This window comes from Phasianus colchicus, chromosome 2 (assembly GCF_987193195.1).
Source record: "Phasianus colchicus chromosome 2, bPhaCol1.hap1.1, whole genome shotgun sequence".
Taxonomy (NCBI): Eukaryota; Metazoa; Chordata; class Aves; order Galliformes; family Phasianidae; genus Phasianus; species Phasianus colchicus.
The window spans coordinates 53,972,083-53,997,197 of NC_143437.1; the positions used below are offsets into that span (position 1 = coordinate 53,972,083).

Here is a 25,115-nt window from a genome sequence, read left to right on the forward strand (position 1 = left end):
ATATGTTTGAATCTCCCACTGCTGCACCCTGCTGCTATTTGTTAGGCTTCTTGCACTTGGGAGAGACAATGAAGAGTGAGCAGCATTTTAATTTGTGAGGTTGCAGTCCTGCCAACCTGATGGTGGTCAGGTTTTGTTGTGCTTTCCAACACGCACTCTGGAAACGTTTCTGAAAACCCTCCCTGGAGAGCCTTTGTGGTGGTGGTTCTCTTACTCAGGATCCAGCTCACCAACACTTTGCTGAATACATTTACGGAAGCAATGGAGTGTTCTGTTGTAAAATGTTCTGTTTGCTATTGAAGACCTGGCTGTTCCGGCAGAAGGACTGATTCAATACCTAACAAAATGATACTTCAGATTTAGGAATATGTACAGTTCAGCCAATCTATTTTAATATTATATTTTAATAGGTTTAAGAATGCAGAGTCGTTCAGTGCTGTCATCATATGGGAAGCAGGAAGTTTAAAATTTTCACATTTGCAAAGCACAAATGACTAGCGGTCACTTTCCTTGTAAATCCATACTTTGCACACTTTGATCTCTTCCCAGGGTGGTAAAGCTTTCAAATGTGACAAAGAGTAATGAACAGATGTCAAACTCAATTACAGAACAAGCAGCCTTGCCTTAGGAAACAAGTCTATAGCAAACTTCAGATTTCAGTCACATTCTGTGGGTAAAACCCTCGTAGTTTCCATTAAAGTGCATTGGATTTTACAACCCATCAACTGCAAGGACTTCTGGCACAGAAGATGGTGATTACAACTGCCTCAGAAGGCAAAGATGAGTTAATTCATTAGGATGAAGAAAGAAGCTGAGATCCTCTGAGGTGTTTGTGTGCAAAAGCCTCATCAGGTGAGCACAGACATCTACGTTTTTGATACTTATGTGCAGTGCATTCTGTCACCCTTACTAATTATTGCATTCTGAGTCATTCTGTATTTTGTGTTGAAATTACCTCCTCTATTTTGAACACCTAACACAGTTTTCTAAAGAGACTGATTCAATTGGTCTGTCTGCAAGATTAAAACAAGCACCCTTTTATTTCTTCTGAAGGGGTGTGGTTTGGCACAGTATTTTTTTGTTGTTGTTGTTCTGCAAGCTTTTAACAATTTTTAATTACATAATATGGTGTAACAATACAGAGATAATATGCAACAGTCATAGTTTGATATTTTTTATTACAAGCTAACTTCATAAAATACTAGCACATTCTCAAAAACAAAGAAGCAAACATGCAACCAATCTGTTAGCCATGATACAAAATCTTTCTAGATTGGAATGTACAAATGAAAACACTGATCTGCAGCTTGTTTGCATTTACTCCAACCATTGGTGTAGGGGAGCTACTAGGTCAGGGCTTGAACTAGTGATGGAGCACCTGATGAAAGGGTGTGTCTGGCCCAGGGAGCACAGGCAAATTGTTTGCACCTGACCAGAAGGGGTGGACCCAGGGTTGAGTTACCCTGGGCTCATATAAGGCCACCCACTGGAAGGTGAGCATCTCCTGGACCTAGACTATTTCCTGAGGAGTGCTGCATAGCTAGAAAGTCCTTTCACCAGCTGGCTCTGCTCAGCTCTTCCTTCTATATATGACTATTGGCTTTCCTTTGAATGTTTTGCCTGCTATTGCCAAGAACATTTCAGATGCAGTTTTGCTTCTTCATGATCTTCATGAGCATAACAATAGGTAAACTGAGACAGTACCTTGCCATGAGCCAGCTGAAACCTAGGACTCATTTAGATTATTCTGCTTTATCGATGCATATACGTTAAAACATCTTTCCATTTACTGTGCAGTTGCTTACTTGGCCTGGTCCGATCTCTTGATCCTACTGCTAAGTTTCATACTGCTTGCTATTTTGTACTTCTAGGAAGTGAACAGAGCATTTATATGTATTCCTATTTAATATCCTCACTGTCTTTTTATAGTGAGTAAGGCTGTCTTTGGTAAGAAATCTCGTGTTCTGTGATGACGACAGAGTGATTGCATGAGATCACTGACAGTGAACTTAATCACGCCACCCCTTTTGATGCAGCCCAGGATACAGTTGACCTTCTGGACTGCAAGCACGCTCTGCAGGCTCATGTCCAGCTTTTTCACACCAGCACCTCCAAGTCCTTCTCTGCAGGGCTGCTCTCAATGAGTTCTATCAGTCTGTGATTGCCCAACCCAACTGCAACATCTTGCACTTGGCCTCATTGAAACTCATTAGGTTCACGATGGGCCCACTTTTCAGACCTCTCTGGATGGCATCTTTTCCTTCTGTTGTATCAACTGCATCGCTCAGCTTGGCATCATTAGCAAACTTGCTAAGGACACACTCAATCCTGCTGTCTAAGCTCCTGATGAAGAGCACCAGTCCCAAGACAGGACACCTGGGAGACTAAATTTATGTAATTTTTTAACCAGGTGAGCTTTTTCACCTTTTCAGGTGACCTTGCTCTTATGCCTTTGATTTTTGTATCCTTGCGTCCATAGCTGTAAAATCAAATGTTCGGAATGCTAGTAGAATCATGCCTTGAAAAATTTGCTGCCTTTATTTCACACAAGAATTTCCAAACATAACTCTGCAGGGAGACAGCACAGGACATCTTAACAAACTTGCTCAGAAAAAATAAAAAAATCAGTGGTTGTCTGCTTAGGTCAAAGCTTATTTTTAGTGTCCTGTTTATCTGCTGAACAGAAGATCTGTCTAAACACTTTGTTTCAGTACTTTTGAAGAAAGAGGCAGTTAATACCACTGACTTGTCTAAGAAAAGGGGATTTGGAGGAGACATCTTTTTCTTAGCCTTTCTTCTTGACTTCTGTTTTCTTTTTTTGGCTTACTGATGTTCAATAGAAGTCTCTTGGAGTAATGTAATCTAGACTGGCAATGCAGGAAATAGTGTCTCTGGCTATCATTTCCACTGTCTGTGTATGTTCTGAGTAGGAAACATTCAAGATTAATACATTTTTATCTCCATCAATAACTCTTCAGGAAACAAGGTAACAGAAATTAACTTTCTGTAGCCACTTCCGGGTTATGTAATTTTATAATTGCAAGTGGCTGCCTGCAGATATGTTACACTAAGTAACTCAAGAGCTTAGAAATGTGATCAGTTTGTTACCATGTGAAGACATGCTCAGTCTCCAGAGGCTTTGCTTTCCTCTCCTCCTGAACCAAAGTTAGCAGCGGGAATGTAATTTTGCTTGTTTAAATGCAGCTATAATGACTTCTGCCACCCTAACTAGCATCAGGTCTTAACATCTCTTGAGATGTAAATTTTGCTTGATGTTTTGAAGTATGTAAACACAAGGTGATAGCACTGACAGTGAGAAGTTCCTAGCTAAAGAGGAGAGAAAACAAATAATTAGGCCTCATTTTGCATGTTATATTCTAGTTCTAAACTGTTCTTCAGAACATCACAAGTATGTATCCAGTATCAGTCTGGGACTTGGAGGTAGTTTAAGCAGTATGCAAAACCCCTAAAGAATCTTAAAGAAGGAGGTAAATTGTGAAGAGAACAAGAATATCCTAAAGGAAGAGCCTCTAGGGATCGTACTGGCTCACCACAGATATGCTTGTTAGATGAGGTAGGAAATACAAGTATTTAAAGCTGAATTTGGAGCCAAAGCTACAGCGCACTGGTGTTTGAAAAACATTCCTCTCTTCAGCTTCACAGTGCAGACTTGGTGCTGTGTGTGGAGCTGCAGCTAATGGAATTTTCAACTGTCTTAAAGCTGAAGCATCTTCTCCAGTTTGGTATCTTTTATTCACTGTTGGCTTGCCTACAATGGACTGATGCATTGTTCTTAAGTAGAAGAATAATGATTTTTATCCTCATATTGTAAGTATGTACAGTATAGAATCTCAGTGTATTATTTAAGAACAATGTAAAAAAATCTAAAACCAAAGGCATAGTTTGATGAGCAAAGATAGAAATTCTGGATCTAAAGACAGCATTATTTTACACTAATACAGTGTATTTACTAATACACTAATACCCCAGGCTGTGAATTTGATATTAACTTCTACCAGATCATTTATAATATAGGAACAACTGCAAAATTACATATAACAGATTTATTGAACAATGACCTTATTGAATCTCTGAATGTGACAGAACTTAATTAAATTATATGCACTTCTAGCATGCATGCTAGTTCTGTTTAGTGACAGAACTAATAATTATTCACAGTAATGAAAAAAGTAAACCCTGCAAACATTCAGACCATGCAAGAACTCTTTCTTAACACAGCTGAATAGATAACTTCTCCAAATAAAATCTTGTATAGTTTTAAAATGTCTTTATTAACAATAAAATCTCAGTGGCAGCTCTGGTCAACAAAACACACTAAAGCTAGTGTGCAGATTGTCTATGAACTGATCAGAAAGGCAACAACAGCATTACCTTCACAAAATTTGGAGAAATGCTAATGAACTTATACATCATTTGCAACAATATGAACAATACAGCAGAATAAATTTACTTTTGTGTTTCCCAGTGTTTTCCTATTAAATAAGGCAATGATATAAAGCATACCATCACAACAGCCCGCTTAAATCTCTAGAGACTGAGTCCTGATGTAATGCAGTACTCAAAGGAATGTGCAAAAGTAAACACCTGGATTTGCACTTTGATTCTTCATTGTGTCAAATAATAAATAATTAAAAGCTACCAATTCCAGATTACAGTGGCAAGAAAAAAAAAAAAAAAAAAAAAAAAACCACAAAAGAAAAGCTTACACGAGAACCCAAACTGAGAAAGCTGTTTCTTCAGCCGGTGGTGCTATTTGGAATATCTTGAGCATCTGCTAAATGTAGTTTTTGGCTGAAGCAGGCCATTAAGGAATAATGTTCTCAAATACAGATACAATATAAGATAACAATGTTACATTAAGCTATGCTACACTTAGTCCTGTGATAGGCATGCACCAGAACAGATTAGTTCAATTCTACTGAGTTCTACACTAGCTTTCAAGTGTTAATCTTCCTCATTGAGATTTAAGCATTGCTTGCCTCCAGCTTTAGCTGGCAGATGAAGGGGGGATGGCAGATGAGTTTTATTACTGTTGCGTGGTATTGCATTTCATTTGCACTGTTCATGAGATCTTGCCTTGCACAGCATCTCACAGATACTGCACTGATATGTACATTCTCTGTATCCCAAGTCCCACTTAATGCAAACAAAGCATTGTAAAATCAGAAATAACTAGACTGAATGCAACACTCCTCACCTGTATGTATTCTCAGCTTATTGAAAACGCAAGCCAAGACAATTAGCTTTATCTTTTTAATGTTCTAACAGCATGCATTTGTTACCAAAGCTCAGCTAAGTAATCAATGCAACTGTAGTCCAACTCTAGAAATAACAAGTAAGGTTAGCCCAATGTTCACAGTAAAATCAGTGATAATGTTTCTATGGGGGATGGAAGAAAAAAAAGGTAATAGAATTCAGTCATCAGTGGGACAGAACGTTTCTGAATAATACAAAAGAAACATGATTGTGTGTGTGTTTTGTCCAGAGCTTCTCAGTGAAAAGACACTGCTGGCTTTGTCATCTACAATCAACACATTGTCTAAAGAGTTGAATTCTAGCTAAATAAATCACTATACAAAAAAAGTCCTGTAATTAAGTGTTAAAATTCAGTAACTTCAGGAACCTAAAATTCAAGTTACTGTACTAATTTTGAAGAAGGGCCATTTTTGAAAAGATTTGCCTCCAAGACAGACACCAGTTACTCAAGAAATAGACCATAACTTATAGTTAATAATTATAATGCACAATAAGCATATAAGAAAAGGATACATAGATGAATTCAGTTCTTCCAGCTGCAATATAAATGTTAAAATTATCAGAAATGGCATTTCAGATGCAATGATGATGCTGATATAATGAAATAAATATATTAAAACAATGGAAATCATTAATGGTTTGGACTGAAATGGATTACTTTCTTGTACAAAACAGACCTGCACTGAATTCTACAAGAACAGAACTAAGTCCCCAAATGAAATTTAAATTTGCTTATCTCATGAAATTTTAACAGTTTCAACAATAAAATCTGAAATTTAGTTGTTAATGAGAATTTAGTTGTTAATGAGAATTACATTTTAGTAATTAAACACACTACAGAAAGGAGAAAGTGAAAGCATAGAATATGTAGATCTGAGTTCCTTGCGTGGCCTTCCACAGATGTAGGAGGAAGGGCCACAGGAAAATGATCATCATTCTCTGATCCATAAGCAGTCCCTAAAGACGCCTGCATCAGACAGTGGAACCAGAATGCTCCACTCACTAATTCAAGAAGCAGTCTACAAAAAGAACCCACAACATAGCATATTTTCTCAAAATGAAGATGAAGTAGGTAAGGCTTATGTCTTGACTTATTACAAAACTATGTTTTCCTCGACTGTAAATTTCTTAGGCTATAGCCTGTGCACAGAATCACTGTCCTTCCACTACTGTTCTACTCCTGAGCCTAAGTCTGGCGACCAAGTTCCTTGTCTCCTGCTTTCTCTGTACTTACATCTGATAGCAGCCTATCCAGATTGGAGTCACTGGCTAGTTTTCTTTTATCTTCAGGAAGTTCTTCCAGCTCCCCATACAGCTCCAGATTGAGGCGGGCAAGTTTCTCCTGCATGCTCCGCACGTGCTCCATTTGCTCTATGGAACATTCATTTCCTAAGAGGACAAATGACAGCATTAGAGAAAAAAACCTGAAAGAACAAGTGGAAATGTGAAGTCAACAGCTTTTTACATTAGAGAAGGTAAATCTGGTGTTCAAATGTATAAGCTTGTTTGCTTTCTAGATTATTTCTTCCTTTTTCACTACTGAAGCTTCTGTCATTCTATCTAGTGTTATGGTGTCCTGAACTTCTGACAACCACTTAACAGGTTTTTTAGAGTATACATTTTACTGGTATGACCTATTAAGTTATGTTAAACTTGATTTCATATAGCAGAGGCTAATATTAAACCAGCAGTTTGTCCAGATAGCACATTTATTTGCAAATGTTACCATCACATAAAGGCAACCATTATATGCAGGCAATTCATGCACTTACCAAATGCTTGAAGTTTGCCAGAGTGGAAATCATTCAGGAGGCTGAGAAGTCCCCTCTCCATTTCCTGGACATCCGATACATCTGTGAGGAATGAATGCTGGATTGGTGCTGCCTGTGCCCCTTTTGCTTCTCCTCCTGGAGGTTTGGCTTTCTCTTTTATTACTCTGAAGAAATGAAGTGGTTAAACAATAACATTACTTTCTGCTTTCACTTTCTTTGAGAAGCTGAAATGTAGGATAATTTGACAACTGGGCTGTGAAATGAAAATACATATTTCAATTATTCCATTCAAATTAAAAAATGGATCACAAGTTTGTACTGAGAATAAAGAAAAAAATCACTATTTTGACAGTTTGATACTGTAAAATAAGGATTCTAACAGTCTGCTTTCCTGTTAAGGCGGAAAACATCAAAAAGGCACACGTACGTAATAGCCATCTTAACTTAAAGATTATATTGCAGCATAAACATGAATGAACATGCAATGAATATGGCAACTAAATGCAATTACCAATGAGAAGTGCCACATTCTATCTCTAGATTGCATTCTATGCTAATGCAGTTCATTCAGGTAGAAGGCTGTTTTCATCCCTCATTTGCCCATGAATGTTTGTACATAGTCTTTCTCTCACATTAGACTGAGTGCTTCTGCAGACTCATGGTGAGCCAGTTCAGAATCTGATTCAGTGAAAAGGTGAGCCTATGAAGTAAAATTCAGACTCTATGGGACAGTTAAAAAAAAAAAAAAAATAGAAAGTTGCAGGCTTAGTGTAGAGGCTTTAATTAGCAAAGACAAAGGGTCTACAGCATAGTAAACCCATTCCTTCCCATGTTTTGAAAATAACAGCTTGTATGTCTGTAAATGTCATACAGACATTGCCTATATGCTGAACTAAGTGATGGTCCAATGGTTATCCATGCAGTTCATCTCTGGGCAACAGGTCACAGAATCACAGAATGGCCAGGGTTGGAAGGGACCTCAAGGATCATGAATCTCCAACCCCCTCTGCCACATGCAGGGCCACCAACCTCCCCATTTAATACTAGACCAGGCTGCCCAGAGCCCCATCCAACCTGGTCTTGAGCACCTCTAGGGATGGGGCATCCACAACCTCTCTGGGCAGCCTCTTCCACCACCTCATCACTCGCATAGTAAAGATCTCAACTGAGGTTTACCTTTGGATATTTCTACTTCAGTTTCAGAGTTATAGAAATGTTTGTATACAGGAAAGGCCATCTATTTTTTCCAAATACATCTTAAGTTTAATACAACATAGTACTGCTCCCACAAAAAATATTTCATTATATTCTTGCAGATGAAATGAAAGTACCCCTATACACTGCTGTAGCAACAACCCATCCTCATCTTGCTATGTCAATTACCATTCCCATTGGAATGTCTGAGAAATGGTGTGATTACTTGAGCGCTGACATCTTCCAGAACCTAGAAGCTATTTCCAAAGCAGGTAGAATCTCCAGCCCATACTACAAGAATCACATTGGTAGCACATTCCAGAAGTGTGATTTGAAGAAGTAAATCAACAATAGTAGCATGTTCTCAGGAAATACAGCTGTTGAATTGTTGTATTATGTGATTAGTTCTTGCTTGCAGAACTATAATAACTTTTAGATGTTAGAGATAGGTGTGTATATATTAATTATCTCACGGGTAATTGATGAATCTGTACTGCCCGTGGAAATACAATGGGCTCTGAGTCATGTCATCTTTGAAGTGCTTGTGGTGAAAATATACCCAGTGTTTCCCAGTGCTTACAGCTCAGTAAATTCCCCTGCACCCTTCCAGCTAATACTTCACTTTAAAAATTTCTCATCACTCATTAATCTACTGTTTCTTACTGTTCATGGCCAACAAATGTATTTTTCTAACATGCAAGAAAATTAACACGCTCAAATGGAACTACAGACAGCATCAATAACACACAAACTATTCCAAAATTGTACTTTCCTGAAACCCGAATGCCTCCCTCTGCAAGCACGAGGCCTAAGTGCTATTGCTGTCTTTGACAGCTCCCCAAACAAGAGCATCTGCAAATTCCTATTCCAGCTCATCCTGTTCAACTCATGTTCTTAATTTCCTGCCCTACTACCCAGTTCCAATCTTGCAGTCATTAAATACTTTATTTGCTCCTCATACCTGTATAACTGGGGCTCTGTTATCTCCATAATGATGTACATATTTACCAATTTTTTTTCACCCAGTTCTTGTATCTGACCAATCACACCAGACTATCAGATCTCCAACTAAATAATTATCAGTATGAGCCTACAACATTACATAAAATTATAGAAAGCATACAAGAGGAGCATGGCACAGCTTCCTCCTTTGTTTTTAATACAACAGAATAGTTACTTTTTCAATCTGCTTTGTTAAAGACACAATGGGTTATTTTCACAAGCCCGAACCTCTCGTTTCTCATTCCCTGTCAGCCTACACACCCTTAAGGCTGCCCTGCACCGGCAGGGCTGTGGCTCGTTTCCATCAAGCCCGCAAGGCTTACCGTTTTAGCTTTGGTTTCTGCCCCGGCGGCTGTGGCGCGGGATTGGAAAAGGCGGTGCTTTTGCTGACCGGCACGGAGCTCTTCTTGGAGTTAGCAACCGGCACGGGATGGGCGGTGGATGACTTGGGGCTCCTCCTCTTGATTTTCCTCTCTTCCATTTCCTCTGACTTACAGCCTGCAGACTGATTTCTTATCCTCCGAAAGGAAGGAAAACGAGGCGCAGAAACATCACACTGCACCTCGACGGGGCTTTAGTCCCTCCAAAGCCGAGCAGTCGCTTATTTCTCCAAGCGGGAGGACCCGGCTGTCAGCCCAGCGAAGCGGGCAGGCGCTCAGCCCTCCTGCACGGCCTTCAGCCGTCTCTCAAGCTCTGCGTCCCGCTACAGGAGCGCACCGCGACCGCTCAGGTACGCGCGGTCAAAACACGGAGACACAGCACCGGAACGAGGACAGCCGTACGAGGCAGCGGCGCTGCCGGAGCTCAGTCGGTCAGTTGTTACGATGGATCCAACAGCCGGGCGCCGCTCCTCACGTGGAAAAACACCTCCTCCAAAGCCCAGGACAGGACACATCTAGTCCCAGGCCGGCGCCGCACACCCCGCAGCGTCACTCCCGCCTGGCCACAGCCGCCCCGAAGCGCACAGCCCCATTAGCACCCATCCTCGGCCGCCGCTGACCGGCCGCCAGCCCCGCCCCGCTACCTGCGGGCGGCCCCGCCCTCCCGGGCTGCGCGCGGACCCCCGGCCCCGCCGGCGCTCACCCCGCCCCCGCGGAAGCGGCAAGCTCGGCGCGAGGTCACGTGGCCGCGCGAGGCATCGTGGGAGCCCCGCCTCCTCCGTAGCGGGAAGGAGAACTACCGCCCCCAGAGTGCCCCGCGGCAGGAGGCTGCCGGTAGCGGGCGGGACGGGACGCGCTCTGAGCACGCGTGCGGGGGCTCTGCGCATGCGTGCAGGCGCGAGGCTCGCGAGGCGGGTGGGGTCCGGCGGCCGTTGGCGCTGCGGGGTGCTGTGAGGGAGGGGGCGAGAGGAGCGGCAGCGCGCTATGAGGGGGGCTGCGCTCGGGGCGTGCGGCTGTCCGTGCACGGTTGTCATCTACAGAAACAAGGAACTGGAGCGAGGTTATCTATGCACGCTTGGCGCTATCTCTCTGCTATCGGTGCTGGGCTCTTGTCAGTAGCGGGCTCCGTGCTCCTGGGGGCAGCATCGTTTCGCACTGGTCATGCCCTTACAAGTGGGGTGGCTCGTGCCTTGCCCGTCGCGTTCCTTCAGCTTTAACAGAAGTAACGCTCGATGGACGGGGAAGGCCCTTGCTCTGCCGTGCAGCTCGATAGGCGCTCCAGGGCAGTTGCTGCGTGAACGAAGGTGAATGAAGAGGACCGTGTGGCTGCATTTAATTCGTGCCCTTCTATCTTCTCTGACCTGAGTTCCAACCTTACATAGCTGTCTTACTGGATTTTAAGCATCAGGACAGGTGACGTTAGCAGGGTGTGCCTGTTGCTCGCAGGATTCATGAGTTCAGGTCCCAGAATCTGTTTCCTGGCGCTGCCTCCATTGTAGAGGAGCTCAAGCAGTGGCATTTCCAAGCGCTGCTTGCCCTCTCAGGGCTCCCTGACATCAATGGTTTTGCCGAATACTTTGCACGTCCTTCATTGCTATGGCTTGCAGCTTGGCACTGTGGCTGTAGGTTTTCTTCTAGAGAAATGAACTTACCAGCTCATCTCTAAGTTATTTATCAATTTGAAATTCATCTGTTTGCACTTTTGGTTTCTGTCTAAGACATGTATTCGTAACTGTATGTTTTCTGGCCAAAACTCTCAGGCATTGTTTACACACTGTCTCTGAAGGGTGGCAAAATCAGGACCACTCTGAGTGGAAACATTGTTCAGTGTCTGCTGGTGTTTGCATGGTGTGTCTCAAAGCTTTTGGGAAGCTCCACAGGTGTGTAGGTAAGATGTATCCCTGCTTCTGTCTCAACTTTATTATAGAAAAAAACAGGTTCTCTGGTTGTGCACTGATACTGAACCTTCTTCTAGATTTTGAATTTGTTTCAAGGCACCGGTAGCTATAACAGAGCCTCAGCAAGGCTTCCACTGGACGTTGCAGTTGTGAGATTCAGTGGCCACTTTGAGTCTCAGAAGTGGTGCTGCCAAAGGGAGGTTGCATTTGCAGTGACTGCCAGATGAAGGGGAACAAAGGGCTCCTGGAGACAATTCTGTAGGAGAAGTAATTCCTGAGTAGCTGCATATCATTTGGATTTGAGATGCTGAATCAGTTTTGTTGCAAGAGATCTGAATCAGAGATTATTGCTGATAAACTGGAAGTTTACTAATGGAAATGCTCTTTAGGGGGTTTTACATGAAAGTTACGTGTCTCATAGGAAAAAAAGCACGCATGAAAAGAAAGGTCTGTAACACTGGAGATACATTAAATAAAAATGTAGTGGTGCAAGACTTAAGGGAAAGGTAGAAAAGCACAAACATTTACTATCTTTTTGATTCCTTAACAAAAAAGGCTTCTAGTGTCTGGCTTGGCATGCATGGCAGAAATACAAGAGCTGGCAAAACTCACATAGGCAGTAATCCAGTCATCAGCTCTCTGCCCAAGTAGAATCCTCATTCACTGATGTGTGTGTGTGTGTGTGTGTGTGTGTATATATATATATATATATATATATGTATGTATGTACACATATCCACATATTTATGAGGGTTACAGAAAATGGAAAAAGCAAGTTCTGCAAATACATTTTTATAAGTATTTAGGAAATTTGTATAAGATAAATACTATTTCGGTAAAGTAACTTCTGAAGAGTTTGTGTTCCTTCCTCTCATTTCTTACGTGGTGTGTAAGGAAGTAAATGTACCCTCCTTGCAGTTTGTGTAGAGAGGGATATTTTTGTCCTGTGATTAATGGTGTTCTGTGTGTACAGAATGAGGCAAAGAGGCTTGACTATGACATTGCAGGATGACTAGGTATTCTTTATTTCTTCCAAAGCAGTTGAAATAGAATGCATTCTGGATTTTATTTTTATTTTTTTTTAAATATAAGGGATTTCTACATCTCAAATATAAACATTTTTTTAAAATTACCTCTATATATTCAGAAAGCATTTGGGTTCCACTGCCAAACTTATTGCGATTTAATCTCTCAGTATGAGGGATCAAGTAACTTACATAGCTTTTCTTAAAAACAGAGTGTATGCACTGTAGAAGTTCCTTCGGACACCCCAGGAATGACCCACAAATTTTAGTATGCAGGTAATATTTCACTTCAAGTACATTTGTTATCACTGCTCAATACATTACACTGGAATTGCTATTCAAATGTCTGTTCTTCACTTCTACATCTGGTTTATTGAAGCCTATGGGGGCACATAATCGGGAAGGCATCAGACTTTATTCAATGTTCTCATTGTGGAAGCAATTTTATAGTGAATAATTAATTTCTGATAAAAGATAATAATAAGTTCTGAGCAAAAAATAAAAGATAGTATCATCTGGAATTGAAAACCCGATTGCAGATAACACTGTTACCTGGAATCAAATAAAGATATCACACATGAACTAGGAGGGGGTGAAAAGCATGTTTTGGATTATCTCCATTTAGCTGAGTTTTTGCATAATTTTGTATTGTAGTAATGATTCACAGTTTAGAAAATGCTTTTTTTTTTTTTTTTTTTTTTTCTTCCCCCCTCTTCCTTTACAGTGTTGGTTTTGTTTTTTTCCCTGACAACACCAGCAAGCTTTGCAGTGGTAGTGTTTGTGTATACTTACTGGCTGAAGTGATGCAAGCATGAATGTTTTAATAGGAACAATTTTCATGTTAAAGAAGCAAATCAAAAAGTTCATTGAATCTGAATTTATTTACATGTATATCTCCTTGCAAACTAGAGACCTACCTTTGAAGATGCTTTGAAGAAGAACTTCAAAGAAAAAGGTCCGTGTTTTGTTTTGAGATACGCATGCAAATAAAATCATATTCTCCTTTTTGAAAGCCCTATGCAGTTAACATGAGGTGGTGAGTACATTCTAGAGGCTTCCAGAAGAGTGATGAAAGCATGTTGTTCTTTGGCTTATATAATTCATCTTAGATGTATTTCACAGGGTGGTACCTTACACTCTTAAAAGCATGACATTGCTGTAGTGTCACCTTCCAAAAAAACCACAAAAACCACACCATGGGACATAACCTCTTCGTGGGAGGGGAAGCACTTCTTTTTTTACAGTGAGCAGCATAACAAAGTGTGTCTAAAAACCATTTGGATGCGGTGCTCAGGGACGTGATTTAGCTGAGGGTTGTTAGAGTTAGGGTAGTATGATTAGGTTGCGGTTGGACTCAATGATCTTTAAGGTCTTTTCCAACCTCAGCAATTCTATGATTCTACTTATCAGCCAGTTGTGTGCAGAAAAGGCAGTAAAGTTAAAATGATATACAAAGAAAATGAATTAACACTGGAAATAGCATGGATGTAGAACTGTGTGGGTTAGGCACACAGTGCTTTGCAGAATGGTGATATGCCCTGTAGAAATGTCACTGAAAAATTGTCAACGTGTGTTTTTGTATTCTTTCTCTCTTCACACTATGATTTGGCTGTTTAAATGACTGGTTACTAGAGCAGAGAAATATTTAGATCTCTGTGTTATTACTTATCAGTTCCTGCATCTCAAACATGACTAGTCCCTCTGAAGTCAGTACTGTTACATAAGGGAATGAGTAGCATAACAAATCCACCCCTACTGTGTGTGTATCCAATGTTAGCTTACTGCAAGAAAATCAATACTTACTTAACAAAGCATCAAATGTGTGACCTGTTTAGAAACAGGAGAAGTCTAATGCCAGAATGTACATGTTGTATAAACAACCTCCTTGGGTCAGCAGCATAGTGATTCATGTAACTACAATGGAGTAACAAGGGGAGAAGGGAGGCAAACAGAAGGCGCGTGCAGAATTGCTCTGAAAGCAGAATCTTTTAGGTTATGGGTAAGTCTGTCTCTGAGGCTCTGTGGTTTTTTTGTTCCGGTTTGCCCCAGTGTCCTAGTAAATAAGTAAGCCAACCTCTTTAGCTCTATTCCAGTGTTCTCCCAGGACTTCCTTAGGAAGTTTTGTTCCAGCCTTCCTCACTTCTGCAGCTGTCTGCTTGAGTTGTGCCTCAATCCCTTCTCTTTGTCTAAATAATCCTCCATTCTCTCCAGCCTTGCTCTGGCCCCTTGCTTGAAGGGAGTCCCTCAAAGACTGAGGTGATCTCTCTAGGATCTAGGAACTCCCTGGGAATGGAAATTGATTCTGCTCATGCTGGCAGCTTTGATGAATGCCACCAACCGTAAAGGCAGCTCTGCTGGTCAGAGCAGAGATCCATATAGCTCAGTGTCCTAACTCCAAAGCAGCCCCTTGCAGGTACCTGCAAAAAAGCTGGCAAACATATATGGTATTGCTTCTGAATGCTTTTTGGTCCTCAACAGGTTTGTGGTTGAGGACTCCTGGGCTCTTAGAGGCTTGAATGGGAATTCTTGATATCTTCTATAGATACAGGCTTAGTCACAAAATTTTATCTTCCTACTCAGCCTTGGATTTATACAGAAAGGTGTAGAGGAGATAGTCTTTACTTATCCTAAACTTGATCATGTGGGAGACAGATCCAGCAGTGGCATGTGGTAATATCATAATGCTATTCCTGGTTAATTTGGGAGTTTATTTAACTCTTAGATTGTTCAGAAGAAAGGATTCATAATATTTGGTTCCAAGGTTGCGCACACAGTGGTTTTTGACTAAACATTGTCAGATGTTCACATTCCAGTTCACATTCCAGTTCCATTCATCTTGTACTTTAATCTGTCCACCTCAGAAGACTCCAAAGTTTTCACAGCTATGTCTTCTGAGCAAATGAAGTCTATCCTCCTTTCAGAACACTGGATGTTTTCCTCTGTTATTTTTACCTGTGGAAACTTTCCCTCATACTCTCCAGGCCTTGTTTCCCAGTGTCTTCTGGATCTCAGCATTTTTTTCTAAAGAGTTCTCTGAGCCTCTGGAAAGTCTCAGCTTTCTTTCCCAAGACCCCTCTGTTCCTGAATAGGAACAACTGTCTACTGCCTAACTCAAATGGCGAGTCTTCTTCCTTGAAGTTAAAGAGGTTATTTTTTGATTGCTAAAGATAACCAAAAATGATCCTAAATATACAAAAAACATGATTGCTAGTGAAACTTTCTTGCCTGTGGCATTCACAAAGGGAAGCATCAACAAATAACAGTCCATTCCATGTTTTAAACAGGTAAAAATGAAAGGAGAAGGTGATAAATCTTCTATTTGGTGCTACTGATGTTACTACTGGAATCTTTGGAGCAGGAGTGGGAGACTGAAGAAAAGAAAAAGAGACTGCTAACATTCTTTCCATATTGCACTTGTTAAAATATCTCAGGAAAAAAAAAAAAAGCCTAGAAAGTAATAGTGGGCTCCAGAGTCCTGAAATTCCCTGGTAACATCTCAGTCCTGTTCGGTGGTTTCCCATTGATGATGCTAGTGTAGATATCAGATCAGTTCCTTCATTACCTCGAATGCAAGAGGTCTCTACAGAGGGTCTAGCAGTCTCATGCTAGCTGATGATGCAGATAGGTGGCAATATAGTATATCTTGGAGGAGGAGAAGCTGTGCTTATATGCCTGGAAAATCATATTGGAAAAAAAATGTTATCAATATGTTCCCTGGCTAATCTGGATTTAATATTCAAGAATTGTGGAAATAGCTACTGGGAAGCAACTCTTGAGGTCACAGCATCTCAGGAGATCTCCAAGTCAGAATGGGGGCTTTGAGCTCAAACTGGTTGCCCAGGGTTTTATCCATCCTGTCTTGAAATCCTCCAAGGACGGAAGTTGTACACGTGTTCTGTAGCACAGCCTCCTGCTCAGACCAGAGCTACTGACACATCAAATCTGTTACAGTTTTGTCTTGAAACCTTCAATGATGGAGATTCCACCACAGTGTTCCAGTACTGCGCTATAGCTCTAGTGAAGATGTTCTTCCTTAGCCAGCATTGATTTGATCACTTTCTGGATATATATCACAAAGTAATTTTTAGTTATGTAAAAACATACTAGTTTTATACATCATTTACTTTTGTTCGGTGGATATGGAAGCTATTGTACATCCACATTTGCTTTTCTGTAGGTATTTGGTTTACATATTTGTAGCACGCATTAAGATCCTCTCAGGCAAAAGCAATTTGGGACTGTAAAATAGTTACTTCAGTGTTAATGTTCACTAATACTCCAGCTGGGAAGGAGAAAGTCTCTCATTTGTTCTAACAGCACAACCAGTACCAGATAAGGCCGTGAGGAAAGGAAATGTTTTAGAAGGAAAGCAGTAAGAAAAATACTTTTTGCACGAGATTGCTAATCTCCATCTCTTTCCCTGCCTTGGGCAGTGCTTGCTGACTTTTTAAAATACTCGTACTTTACAATTAACTGATTCCATCTACCAAACTGTTTCCACATTTACTAATTCAATCATAAATAGACTTTCACACAGGAATCAAATGGCTTGTTGATAGACTTGAGAAAAAAGCTTGGAAACGCTCGCATGTTAAATATTAGATGAGGATGAATTTTGTATGTGCTTCTAAAATAAATCAAAATAAGTTTTGGGCAAGTCCTTTGTCCTTGGCAACTTGCTGAATTAGTTTTGCAATTTCACCACTAATTTTAAATATAACAATGTTCACAATCACCCCAAGATCAACAACACGGAATCTACAGAATCCCGTCAAGGTCGGAAAAACTGAACTCTTGTAAATCAAAATAGGAAGTAAATTCTGGAAACGGGAACAGATCAGAAAATTTGGAAAGAAGGCTTTTCTTGTATACAACTGGGGACTTAGTGCAAGCTGTGCTTTCTGAACTGTATAATAGAAATGATATGTGATAAGAATTGTTGCATTTTTATTTAACCTAAAATTCATACCATCTGCCCTTTGCAGGCACCTGCTCTTTCCCCCTTTTAAATATTGAAATATTGTTTAAATATTGAATGTGGTTTATGATTAATTCAGTACAGCAAGCTAGAACATGCAGCTCATATCGCAAGAACGTGTCATCTTTTGTTTTCTGCAGCCTGGTTTTTGAACTGTTCAGCAATTTATCATGATGATTATATTGGAGCAAGACATTGCAGCAAAAGAAACCAGTCAAGGTATCAATTGAAATAAAATACTTGCTCCATTGTTTTAATAGCTTGGCTAAGAGCCTACAAGAATGTTTTATTTTCTTTCTCATTGTTTACACTTACTGACAGTAGAATAGACTGCTACTCTATGAACAGAGCGGTGTTGCTGGTACGGTGTAATTGCCTGCCACTGAGTAATACTGCTTGTACAGCATAACTCAGGGATGCTGGGGAAGGTCCAGTAAATGAAATTTAACTTTTCAAAGCAATTTCAGCCTCAGCTCTAGTATGCACAAAGAAAGGATTATGGATGTTGTCATCTAACCACACCCCTGAATCTTCAGTTGTGGCCAATAATCCCAATGGTACCAAACTCAGGGCGCGCACAAAGGTTGTTCTTATCACAAAGATCACAAAACAGATGGATACAGGACAAAAGAGAAAAAGGAAAGGAAATAATTAGACAGTCTGGATGTGTGTGATCCAACATCCTAAATTTAAGGACAGCAACAAGCAATTTTTGTTCTGCAGGCACTGTGGGCAGGGGTGACTTAGTAAGCTGCAGGAAAAAAAATGTAAGCTAGTTTGTTGATGCTCTTTGGACTAAAGGAAAAAATAGGTGAAGTTATCATTTTATTCTGGTGTCACTTTTTTTTTTTTTAATGGTAAATTCCATGTGCAAAATGATAGGCCTGCCTTAGAAACTTCAACTCAAGAAAATCCAGTTTCTAACTGAGATTTGTGAAGATTTTGCCTGCAAAGAACTGTGAAAGCAAGAAGGTAGATTTCTTTTATTGTATGTGCTAAGAGTGTGAAATTTCACTTCCAAACTCAGATTATTATCTTAAGATCAAAGTAGGACAATGAGTTGTTCACAGTCTGCAGAATTTCCTGGTCAGATGTGTAGTTGGCCTCTAGTCGCTTCTTTGTGTTGTTTGTAAAAAGGAGCCCTCTTCCCCCTCTATAGCTTGCTGGCTCCAGATAAATACAACCACCGTGTCTCAAAAGCATTGAATGACTATTTTTTTCCAGGCATAGAAGACATATTGCTTAGAAGCTCTGCTAACTATGTGAAATCTTCTCCCAGACAGATGATGAAAGTCCTGTTTGTAATTTTAGACTCTGTTTTCTTAGATATACACAAATGCAGAACTAAAAATAAACATCTCATCCTCAAGAGAATACACATACACAGAAGTATTTGTATAGAAAACTGTTTCTGAGCAGTGCATGCACTACACAATGTAGTGTGTATGTAGTATATACTAGAGTTTTCTTTTTAATGTTATTTTTCTCCAATAACTGTAATTAGGAAAGAAGTTGAAGATTTAAAGCGTTGTCCTTTACATTGGAAGTACCAAACAAAAATAGCAGCAAGAGGTCTCAGGTCCAAACGGATCACCTGTGATGTGTGTGCTGTACTCCTGTGTAACAGATGGTCTGTGTCACAAAGCGATTGAGAGTGAATGCATGATTGAATACCATGAATGTGAGAGTAGCATTAACATATGTAGCCTAATAGTTAATTAGAGTATGGTAAGGGACTTATTAAACTAACGTTTTAAGTTTTTCTTGAATTTATCTTAGCAGAGTAATAGGTTGAAGTGGAAACTCCTTGTAAGTTACAGTTCTCAGGGTAAAATAACTCGCTCTACATATTTACAGGTTTTAGTTGCGGGTCGCAATAACTGGTGATCCAAACTGTACTTATAACTGTCATTAAATGTAAAGCATAGAAAAGCCAACACATTGAGGAACCAAAAAGTGGCATCGTTGTGAAAGAGTGTTTAGATTTTTTTCTCTGTGCATAGAACCAAGGATTAAATTTGCAAACATTTCTGAAAGAGACCACAAGGGAATCTGCTGGATGGAGGCTCAAAAGCAATCAGCTTTTTCTTTCTTTCTTTTTTTTTTTTCTCCTTCTAAGCAAGTTACTTCTTGGGCTGAACTTCTTTAATACTTTCTTTCACTGTACTTCTAAGAAAAGCTGAATGGAACTTTATAAGGTATATTTCACTGCATTTATAAATGTTGTTTCCAGTGTTATTAAGCCAAGTGTTTATATATTGATTTATTTTTTTCTTGAGCTAACTAAAAAATGATTTTGCCAGAAATGCCTGAAAGATGGTATATTCATAGTCCTCTGAGGAATGTGTACTCTGCCAAGTTTGAAAATGCTTGGAACAGAAGGAAGGTCTCAGTGAATCTTGCAGGCTGTGCCACGTTTTGGTACTTATTTATGAGCGACATGCCGATGCTTAGCTTTACAGTTTGTCTGATATATACAGTGAAAGAAACACAGCTGCATTTATTACACTAATTGCATAATCACATATTTGATGCCCACAAACTTTTGGGAATATTCAGATATTCTAAAAATCCTAATTTCCCTTACTTTCCCTAATGCTACCACCTTCAGTTTATTTTTAATTTAATGTAAGCTGTTGTTTGTACAAATGGGAAATTTTAATAATAATGTTTCTGCAATATCTGTAATTCAGATCCTTTATGCATGTTAAGAAGCAGAGCTACAACAACCACACAGGTGGTAAAATATACGAATGTGCCAGCAAAGGTATGGAGGTGTATAGCTCCTCAGCTGCTACTCCAGCTAGAGTAGACTTTGATGATCAGTGTAATTTCTGGGTAGCCATAAAATAGTTTTTCCCTTACCGTCATTCTTCCAGATGATTATTTTGGAATTTTAAAGTATTTCATTAGGCTTTATTTATTGGTAGCATGCAGTCTCAGAGACTAACTGGGGATGTGTGGGTGGTTGCACTGGATGATCTTAGAGGTCTTTTCCAACCTCGGTGATTCTATGATATAAGCAGAAACACTGAACTTTGCAGCACAACACATTGAGCCTCATCCCAGCCAGCCATCAGGTGGGAAGAAGTGGTGCAGGTCACTGTGCTCATTTGCAAGGAAGGGAGTTGGAAAATCTGCACTGGCTTATAGGCAGTTTAGCACACTCTGCCTTTTTTCAGTGACCAAAGCCAGTGTTTTGTTTATGAGGCCACTGCAAAGCATCAAAAATCATTTGTGGCTCACTGACATACATTGATCTGTACTCATGAATTAAAACAAAGCAAGGTTGTGTATTTTTCCAGAAAGTATTATAGACACAGTCAGAACTAGGACAAGTGGGAGTGTCCTCATGGTGCCCCAGGGGAGGTTCAGGTTGAATACCAGGAAGAATTTAGTCTCAGAAAGAGAAGTGAGGCATTGGAATGGGCTGCCCAGGGAGGTGGTGGAGTCACCATCCCTGGAGGTGTTCAAGAAGAGGGTAGGTGTGGCACTGAGGGACGTGGTTGGTGAGCATAGTGGGGATGGGTTGGCGGTTGGACTTGATAAACTTAGTGGTCTTTTCCAACCATAGTGATTCTATGGACACAAATACTTTGCTTTATATGCACTGACTGATTGTGGGAAGGTAAGGCCAAATGAGAAGCCAAGTTCTGTTGTAGTGAACAGCACAGTCTGCACGTTGGGGGACAACTGAGGAGGCTCTATCCACCAGAGGTATTGTTTGCTCCAAGTCTCGAGGCATTCAATTGAGAACATTATCAGCTTTGCTAAAATAATACATTTCCAAGTGTTATTTGACTGAAACTGTTTTAGTTTTTTGTTTTGTTTTGTTACGATGTGTTGTTAATGAATCAAAATGTAAACTGTGCAATTACTTCAAAGGAGAGCACATGTAACACAATTAGAGAAGACACAAATGTGGTCAGTGTATTAGATAAATAAAAACTTCCTATGGAATTTATGAATGCTTTCAACACAAACTGTTCTCATTAAAACTAGAGACAGGAAAAGACTTTGCTCAGCACTTATAGTATCTCCATATGTTAAGTCTGATTTTCAGCTGATAATTCCTCCAGTCTTTGATTTCCCAGATGAAGTTTTTCTCTCACAAATGACACCCCTAGTCCTGTCCTACAGTCACTTGCAGCACTGTATCTAAGTAATCAACTAAGTAATTAGTAATTACACGTGGTATTTGCATAACTGAGGTCCCTGTGAAGCAAAAACCTAAACACTTTATCAATTTTAAAAAAGTGCTAAGTTTCCTAATGACAAAAGTTTTTTCTGCCACAGAGGAAGTGAAAGTGAGGAATGTGCTTTGTTAAGACAAAGAAATGCCTCAACCAAATGAAGGAAACTGGTATGGCAACTCTAGGAGCAAGCACTACCAACCCATGAAGATAAACACTTGGCAACTTGATTTCTCTTCTTGGTTGGGAGATTTGGCTTGGAGCTGCTTCCATTTTCATCACTGTTGTCAGCTGTTTCTGAGTCCCACCCTATCCGAGGGGCTGGCAGTCTCCTGTTTGCACTGCAGTCCCTGGAACAGAGACCAAAATCCTCTGATGATCACTGTGTGCTCTGGAGCAGCTGTAATGCTATACTCATGTTTTCACAGGCTCTGTGATTTCTCGCACATTTTTTCTATTCACAGCCTCACTTTTTCTCCAACACTCTGCTCCCCTGAGAATGATGTTAAGTACTGTTGTGGCTTGAAAAGCAGAAACTGAGAGCAGATTTCCCTGCAACTTCTTCACAGCACTTCATGTCGTGCAGCTGAACTGCAGTTGGTCTACAATGAGGTCTTCAAATGCCTGCAGAGTAAGCTGCAGAGCATGCATCTGTGAGTGGGAACAGAAGGAAGGAAGCAGGGGTGGGTGGAAGAGCTTCTCTTGTAGTGGCAGATCTGCTGCATCTGGTTGGAGCTGTTGATTCATATCCTTAGGCCACCACAGCTATGGCTTCCTCTATGGTATAATTCCTACAGCAGCGAGCTCTGATTGTTCCACGGCACCATGGCTAGCATGGCTTTTATATCCAAATACAGCTGTGTAAAGGCAGGAAAATGAGAAAGGGTTTGAGAGTTTGTGCACTGGCAGAAAACAGTGCTGATTCTTGCACTTGTGTAAACATATACAGAGCTTTGTAGAGTCTGAAGAGCTCAGTGACCAGCTGGCAGAACAACCTGAAGTCTAAACCACAGGCTTGGAAGAACATGCCTTAGCTTGATGCAAAAAGAGCAGGGCCAGAAAATCCACTGGGACTGGTGCACCAAACTGCCCGTTTAGACAGCACTCGGAATTAAAGTCTTCTGCTACAAAAGTGTGCATGCATCTGCTAAATATAGAAAATAACAGGGATGGAGGTATTGGAGTTACACTACTACCTTTGTTTAACAGTGAAGATAACACTTGAAGGAAATGAGCAAAAATATTACAGAAATAAGTAGAGAAGGAAGCTCAGCTCCAGACTTCAAGCAGGGAACTGACCCAGGGATAAGCCAGAAAAAGAAAGCTTGGGGCTGACAGCCCTTTGTCAGTGAATGAGAGTACGGTTGCTGGAAACGCAGTTCAGGGAAGCAAGGCTTTGTAAGCAGCCTATGTCAGGGAAACACCTGTCAACATCAGAGGCATTGCTAGTTTTAAAGGAGTATCCCCTAGATTCTGTTTTGGGACAAGAAGGGAATAATCTGGGCTCTCTGGGGCTCCACTAAGCGAAAATACCCATTCCTGACACTTGTAGGCTGGAAGAAAGGTGGTGATTTGAAGTCCTGCTGCATCATCTACCAAAGGTGATCTTCAGTCTAACACAGCAGCACTGCAATTTAAAGAAACCCAGCAAAACAGCCATCATTTTTCTCTTGTGATCAGTTTATTTGTTTGTATTCATATATAACACAAAGTACAGTCATGAGAGACAGATCACCAGAAAAATGGTTACAATTCTGATACCACTCAACATTGTCACGAGTCAGATATACTTTCATTTATTGCATATCTCATACAGGCTGCTTTGGAAAAGGTTTTCTATTGAAGACAGCTATAAAGTGTGTGATTCAAAGAGCCCCGTGCCCCAACAGGACTGGGAACATCCACATACTTTTGGTTAACCAGGAAAGAATAAAATGTCAGAAAACATCCTTCTCTTGTAGAATGACTCTATTTTAAGCCTTCACTAAAATTCTGTAGTGCAACAGCCAAAGTAACTCAAAAATACAGATATGTTGTACTTGCAACATTGAGCTTGCTTTTTAAATTACAGTACTCATTAGCACTGCTCTGGGAACAACTGAGGAGCACCCCACGCTATACCACTGTTTATTTCTGCTTATCAACATGGTCGGGTTTTGCTGGAATCTGCAGGCAGGTAGCTTGAAGCTGTGGGCTGAACTGTAACAAACGAGCCCAGTGACCTCATATGACTGCATCTAAAATACCACATAGCTACAGTTTCTACAGTTTCAGGAAGGTCTTCCTGATGTCTGATGGTTGGCCACACGGCTCTTGCACCACCACTCAGCTTCTGAGAGCCCAAAGGGATTGCAGAAGTGAGCTGAGGGAAGGGTGGTGTTCCACCATAGTGGATGAGTAACTTCCACCAGTCTTGTCTTCTGCTTCTCGAAACAGAACATGAACTTTATTAATGCTTAATTTGGACACTGAACTTAAGGCTTAAAATCCTGAAGTCAGCCAGCTGTAATTCAGAAGGAATTAACTTTCCAGTGCTAGCATTAGAAATGAAATTGACATTGAAAGGAAAAATCTGGTACAGGTTTCTGCTGTCCTTCTCCCTGCCCTCCTCCTTTGCACCTCATGCTTCCCAGGCTCTTCTCCTCTCCTCACACCTTCTCCCACTGCTGACTGCAGGCATTTGCCCACACTGACCTACAGCCCTCAGCCAAGGAGCCCCTGTGCCACAGCAAGGGGAGTGCAGAGTGGGAGGGCACAGGCATCCCCTGTGCTGGTGGGAGAGGAAAAGCTTTCTCTCTAGCAGTGCCAGGAAAACAGAACCAAGTAAATAAATGAGAAAGAAAAGTATTGTTCTGAAATAAACACACACCCTTTGAATTTTTCAAGAATGCACTTTAAATTCAGGTTTATTTCTTAACATAGTTCAGCTGTTGGACCTAAGCAGGTACTGTTTCTGCCAGCAGCACTTGGGCTGGTGCAGCAGTGCATTCTGCAGCCTGCAAACACAGGCATTGTTGTCACTGGTAGAGAAGGTGCCCTGCCATGGGTTTCCTTCAGCTGCCACCTGAGCTGAGCTCTTTGCTTGTTTTCTTCCTGCTGTGTTTTCTATGTAAGCTCATGTGGCACTCAGTTCCCCTCAATTCTTTACAGTTTAAACAAAGCAGATATGAGGAAGTTGTGCTCCTCCATCAAACAGCCTGCTAAGTGGGCCTTAGTCTTGGGCAACTGATTGCCCCGAAGAACTCAGAGCTAATGGAGACATGATGCCCCAAATAAAACCAGAATAATTTAATTGGAGAGAACGCTGCTTTCCATCTGCTGTTAATCAGTGTTGACACCTGAGATTCCTTTTGTGTTCAGCCCTCATTAGGCCCCATGAGACCTGTTGGCACCATG

The 25,115-nt window shown here is 40.8% G+C and overlaps 1 protein-coding gene and 1 long non-coding RNA gene across 3 annotated transcripts; one reads left to right on the plus strand and one right to left on the minus strand.

Moving 5' to 3' along the window:
- Positions 1-4,049: 4,049 nt before the first annotated feature.
- On the minus strand, positions 4,050-10,305 carry CCDC28A (coiled-coil domain containing 28A). Of its 2 annotated transcripts, XM_031611149.2 has the most exons (5): positions 9,569-10,304; positions 7,050-7,213; positions 6,512-6,666; positions 5,791-5,813; positions 4,050-4,812 (listed from the first exon to the last, which is right to left on the minus strand). In XM_031611149.2, the coding sequence occupies exons 1-5, from the start codon at positions 9,724-9,726 to the stop codon at positions 4,758-4,760; spliced, it is 555 nt and encodes a 184-aa protein (XP_031467009.1). In that variant the 5' UTR covers positions 9,727-10,304; the 3' UTR covers positions 4,050-4,757. The 2 variants fall into 2 exon arrangements, with proteins under 2 accessions (XP_031467009.1, XP_089991829.1); XM_090135703.1 differs by lacking the exon at positions 4,050-4,812 and having other exon boundaries at positions 5,804-5,868; positions 9,569-10,305.
- A 222-nt stretch (positions 10,306-10,527) lies between these two features.
- Positions 10,528-23,640, plus strand: LOC149919032 (uncharacterized). The gene is made up of 3 exons (XR_016464336.1): positions 10,528-11,513; positions 12,761-12,824; positions 15,833-23,640. It is a non-coding gene; the product is annotated as an uncharacterized LOC149919032 (long non-coding RNA).
- Positions 23,641-25,115: the final 1,475 nt, after the last annotated feature.

Excerpts from the sequence above, each read along its gene's own strand:
- CCDC28A (XM_031611149.2), bottom strand. The coding sequence starts at position 9,726 with ATGGAAGAGAGGAAAATCAAGAGGAGGAGCCCCAAGTCATCCACCGCC. Across the intron at positions 7,214-9,568 it reads CAGAAACCAAAGCTAAAACG|AGTAATAAAAGAGAAAGCCA; the intron begins GTAAGCCTTGCG and ends TCATTTCTTCAG. Across the intron at positions 6,667-7,049 it reads TGGCAAACTTCAAGCATTTG|GAAATGAATGTTCCATAGAG; the intron begins GTAAGTGCATGA and ends TTGTCCTCTTAG.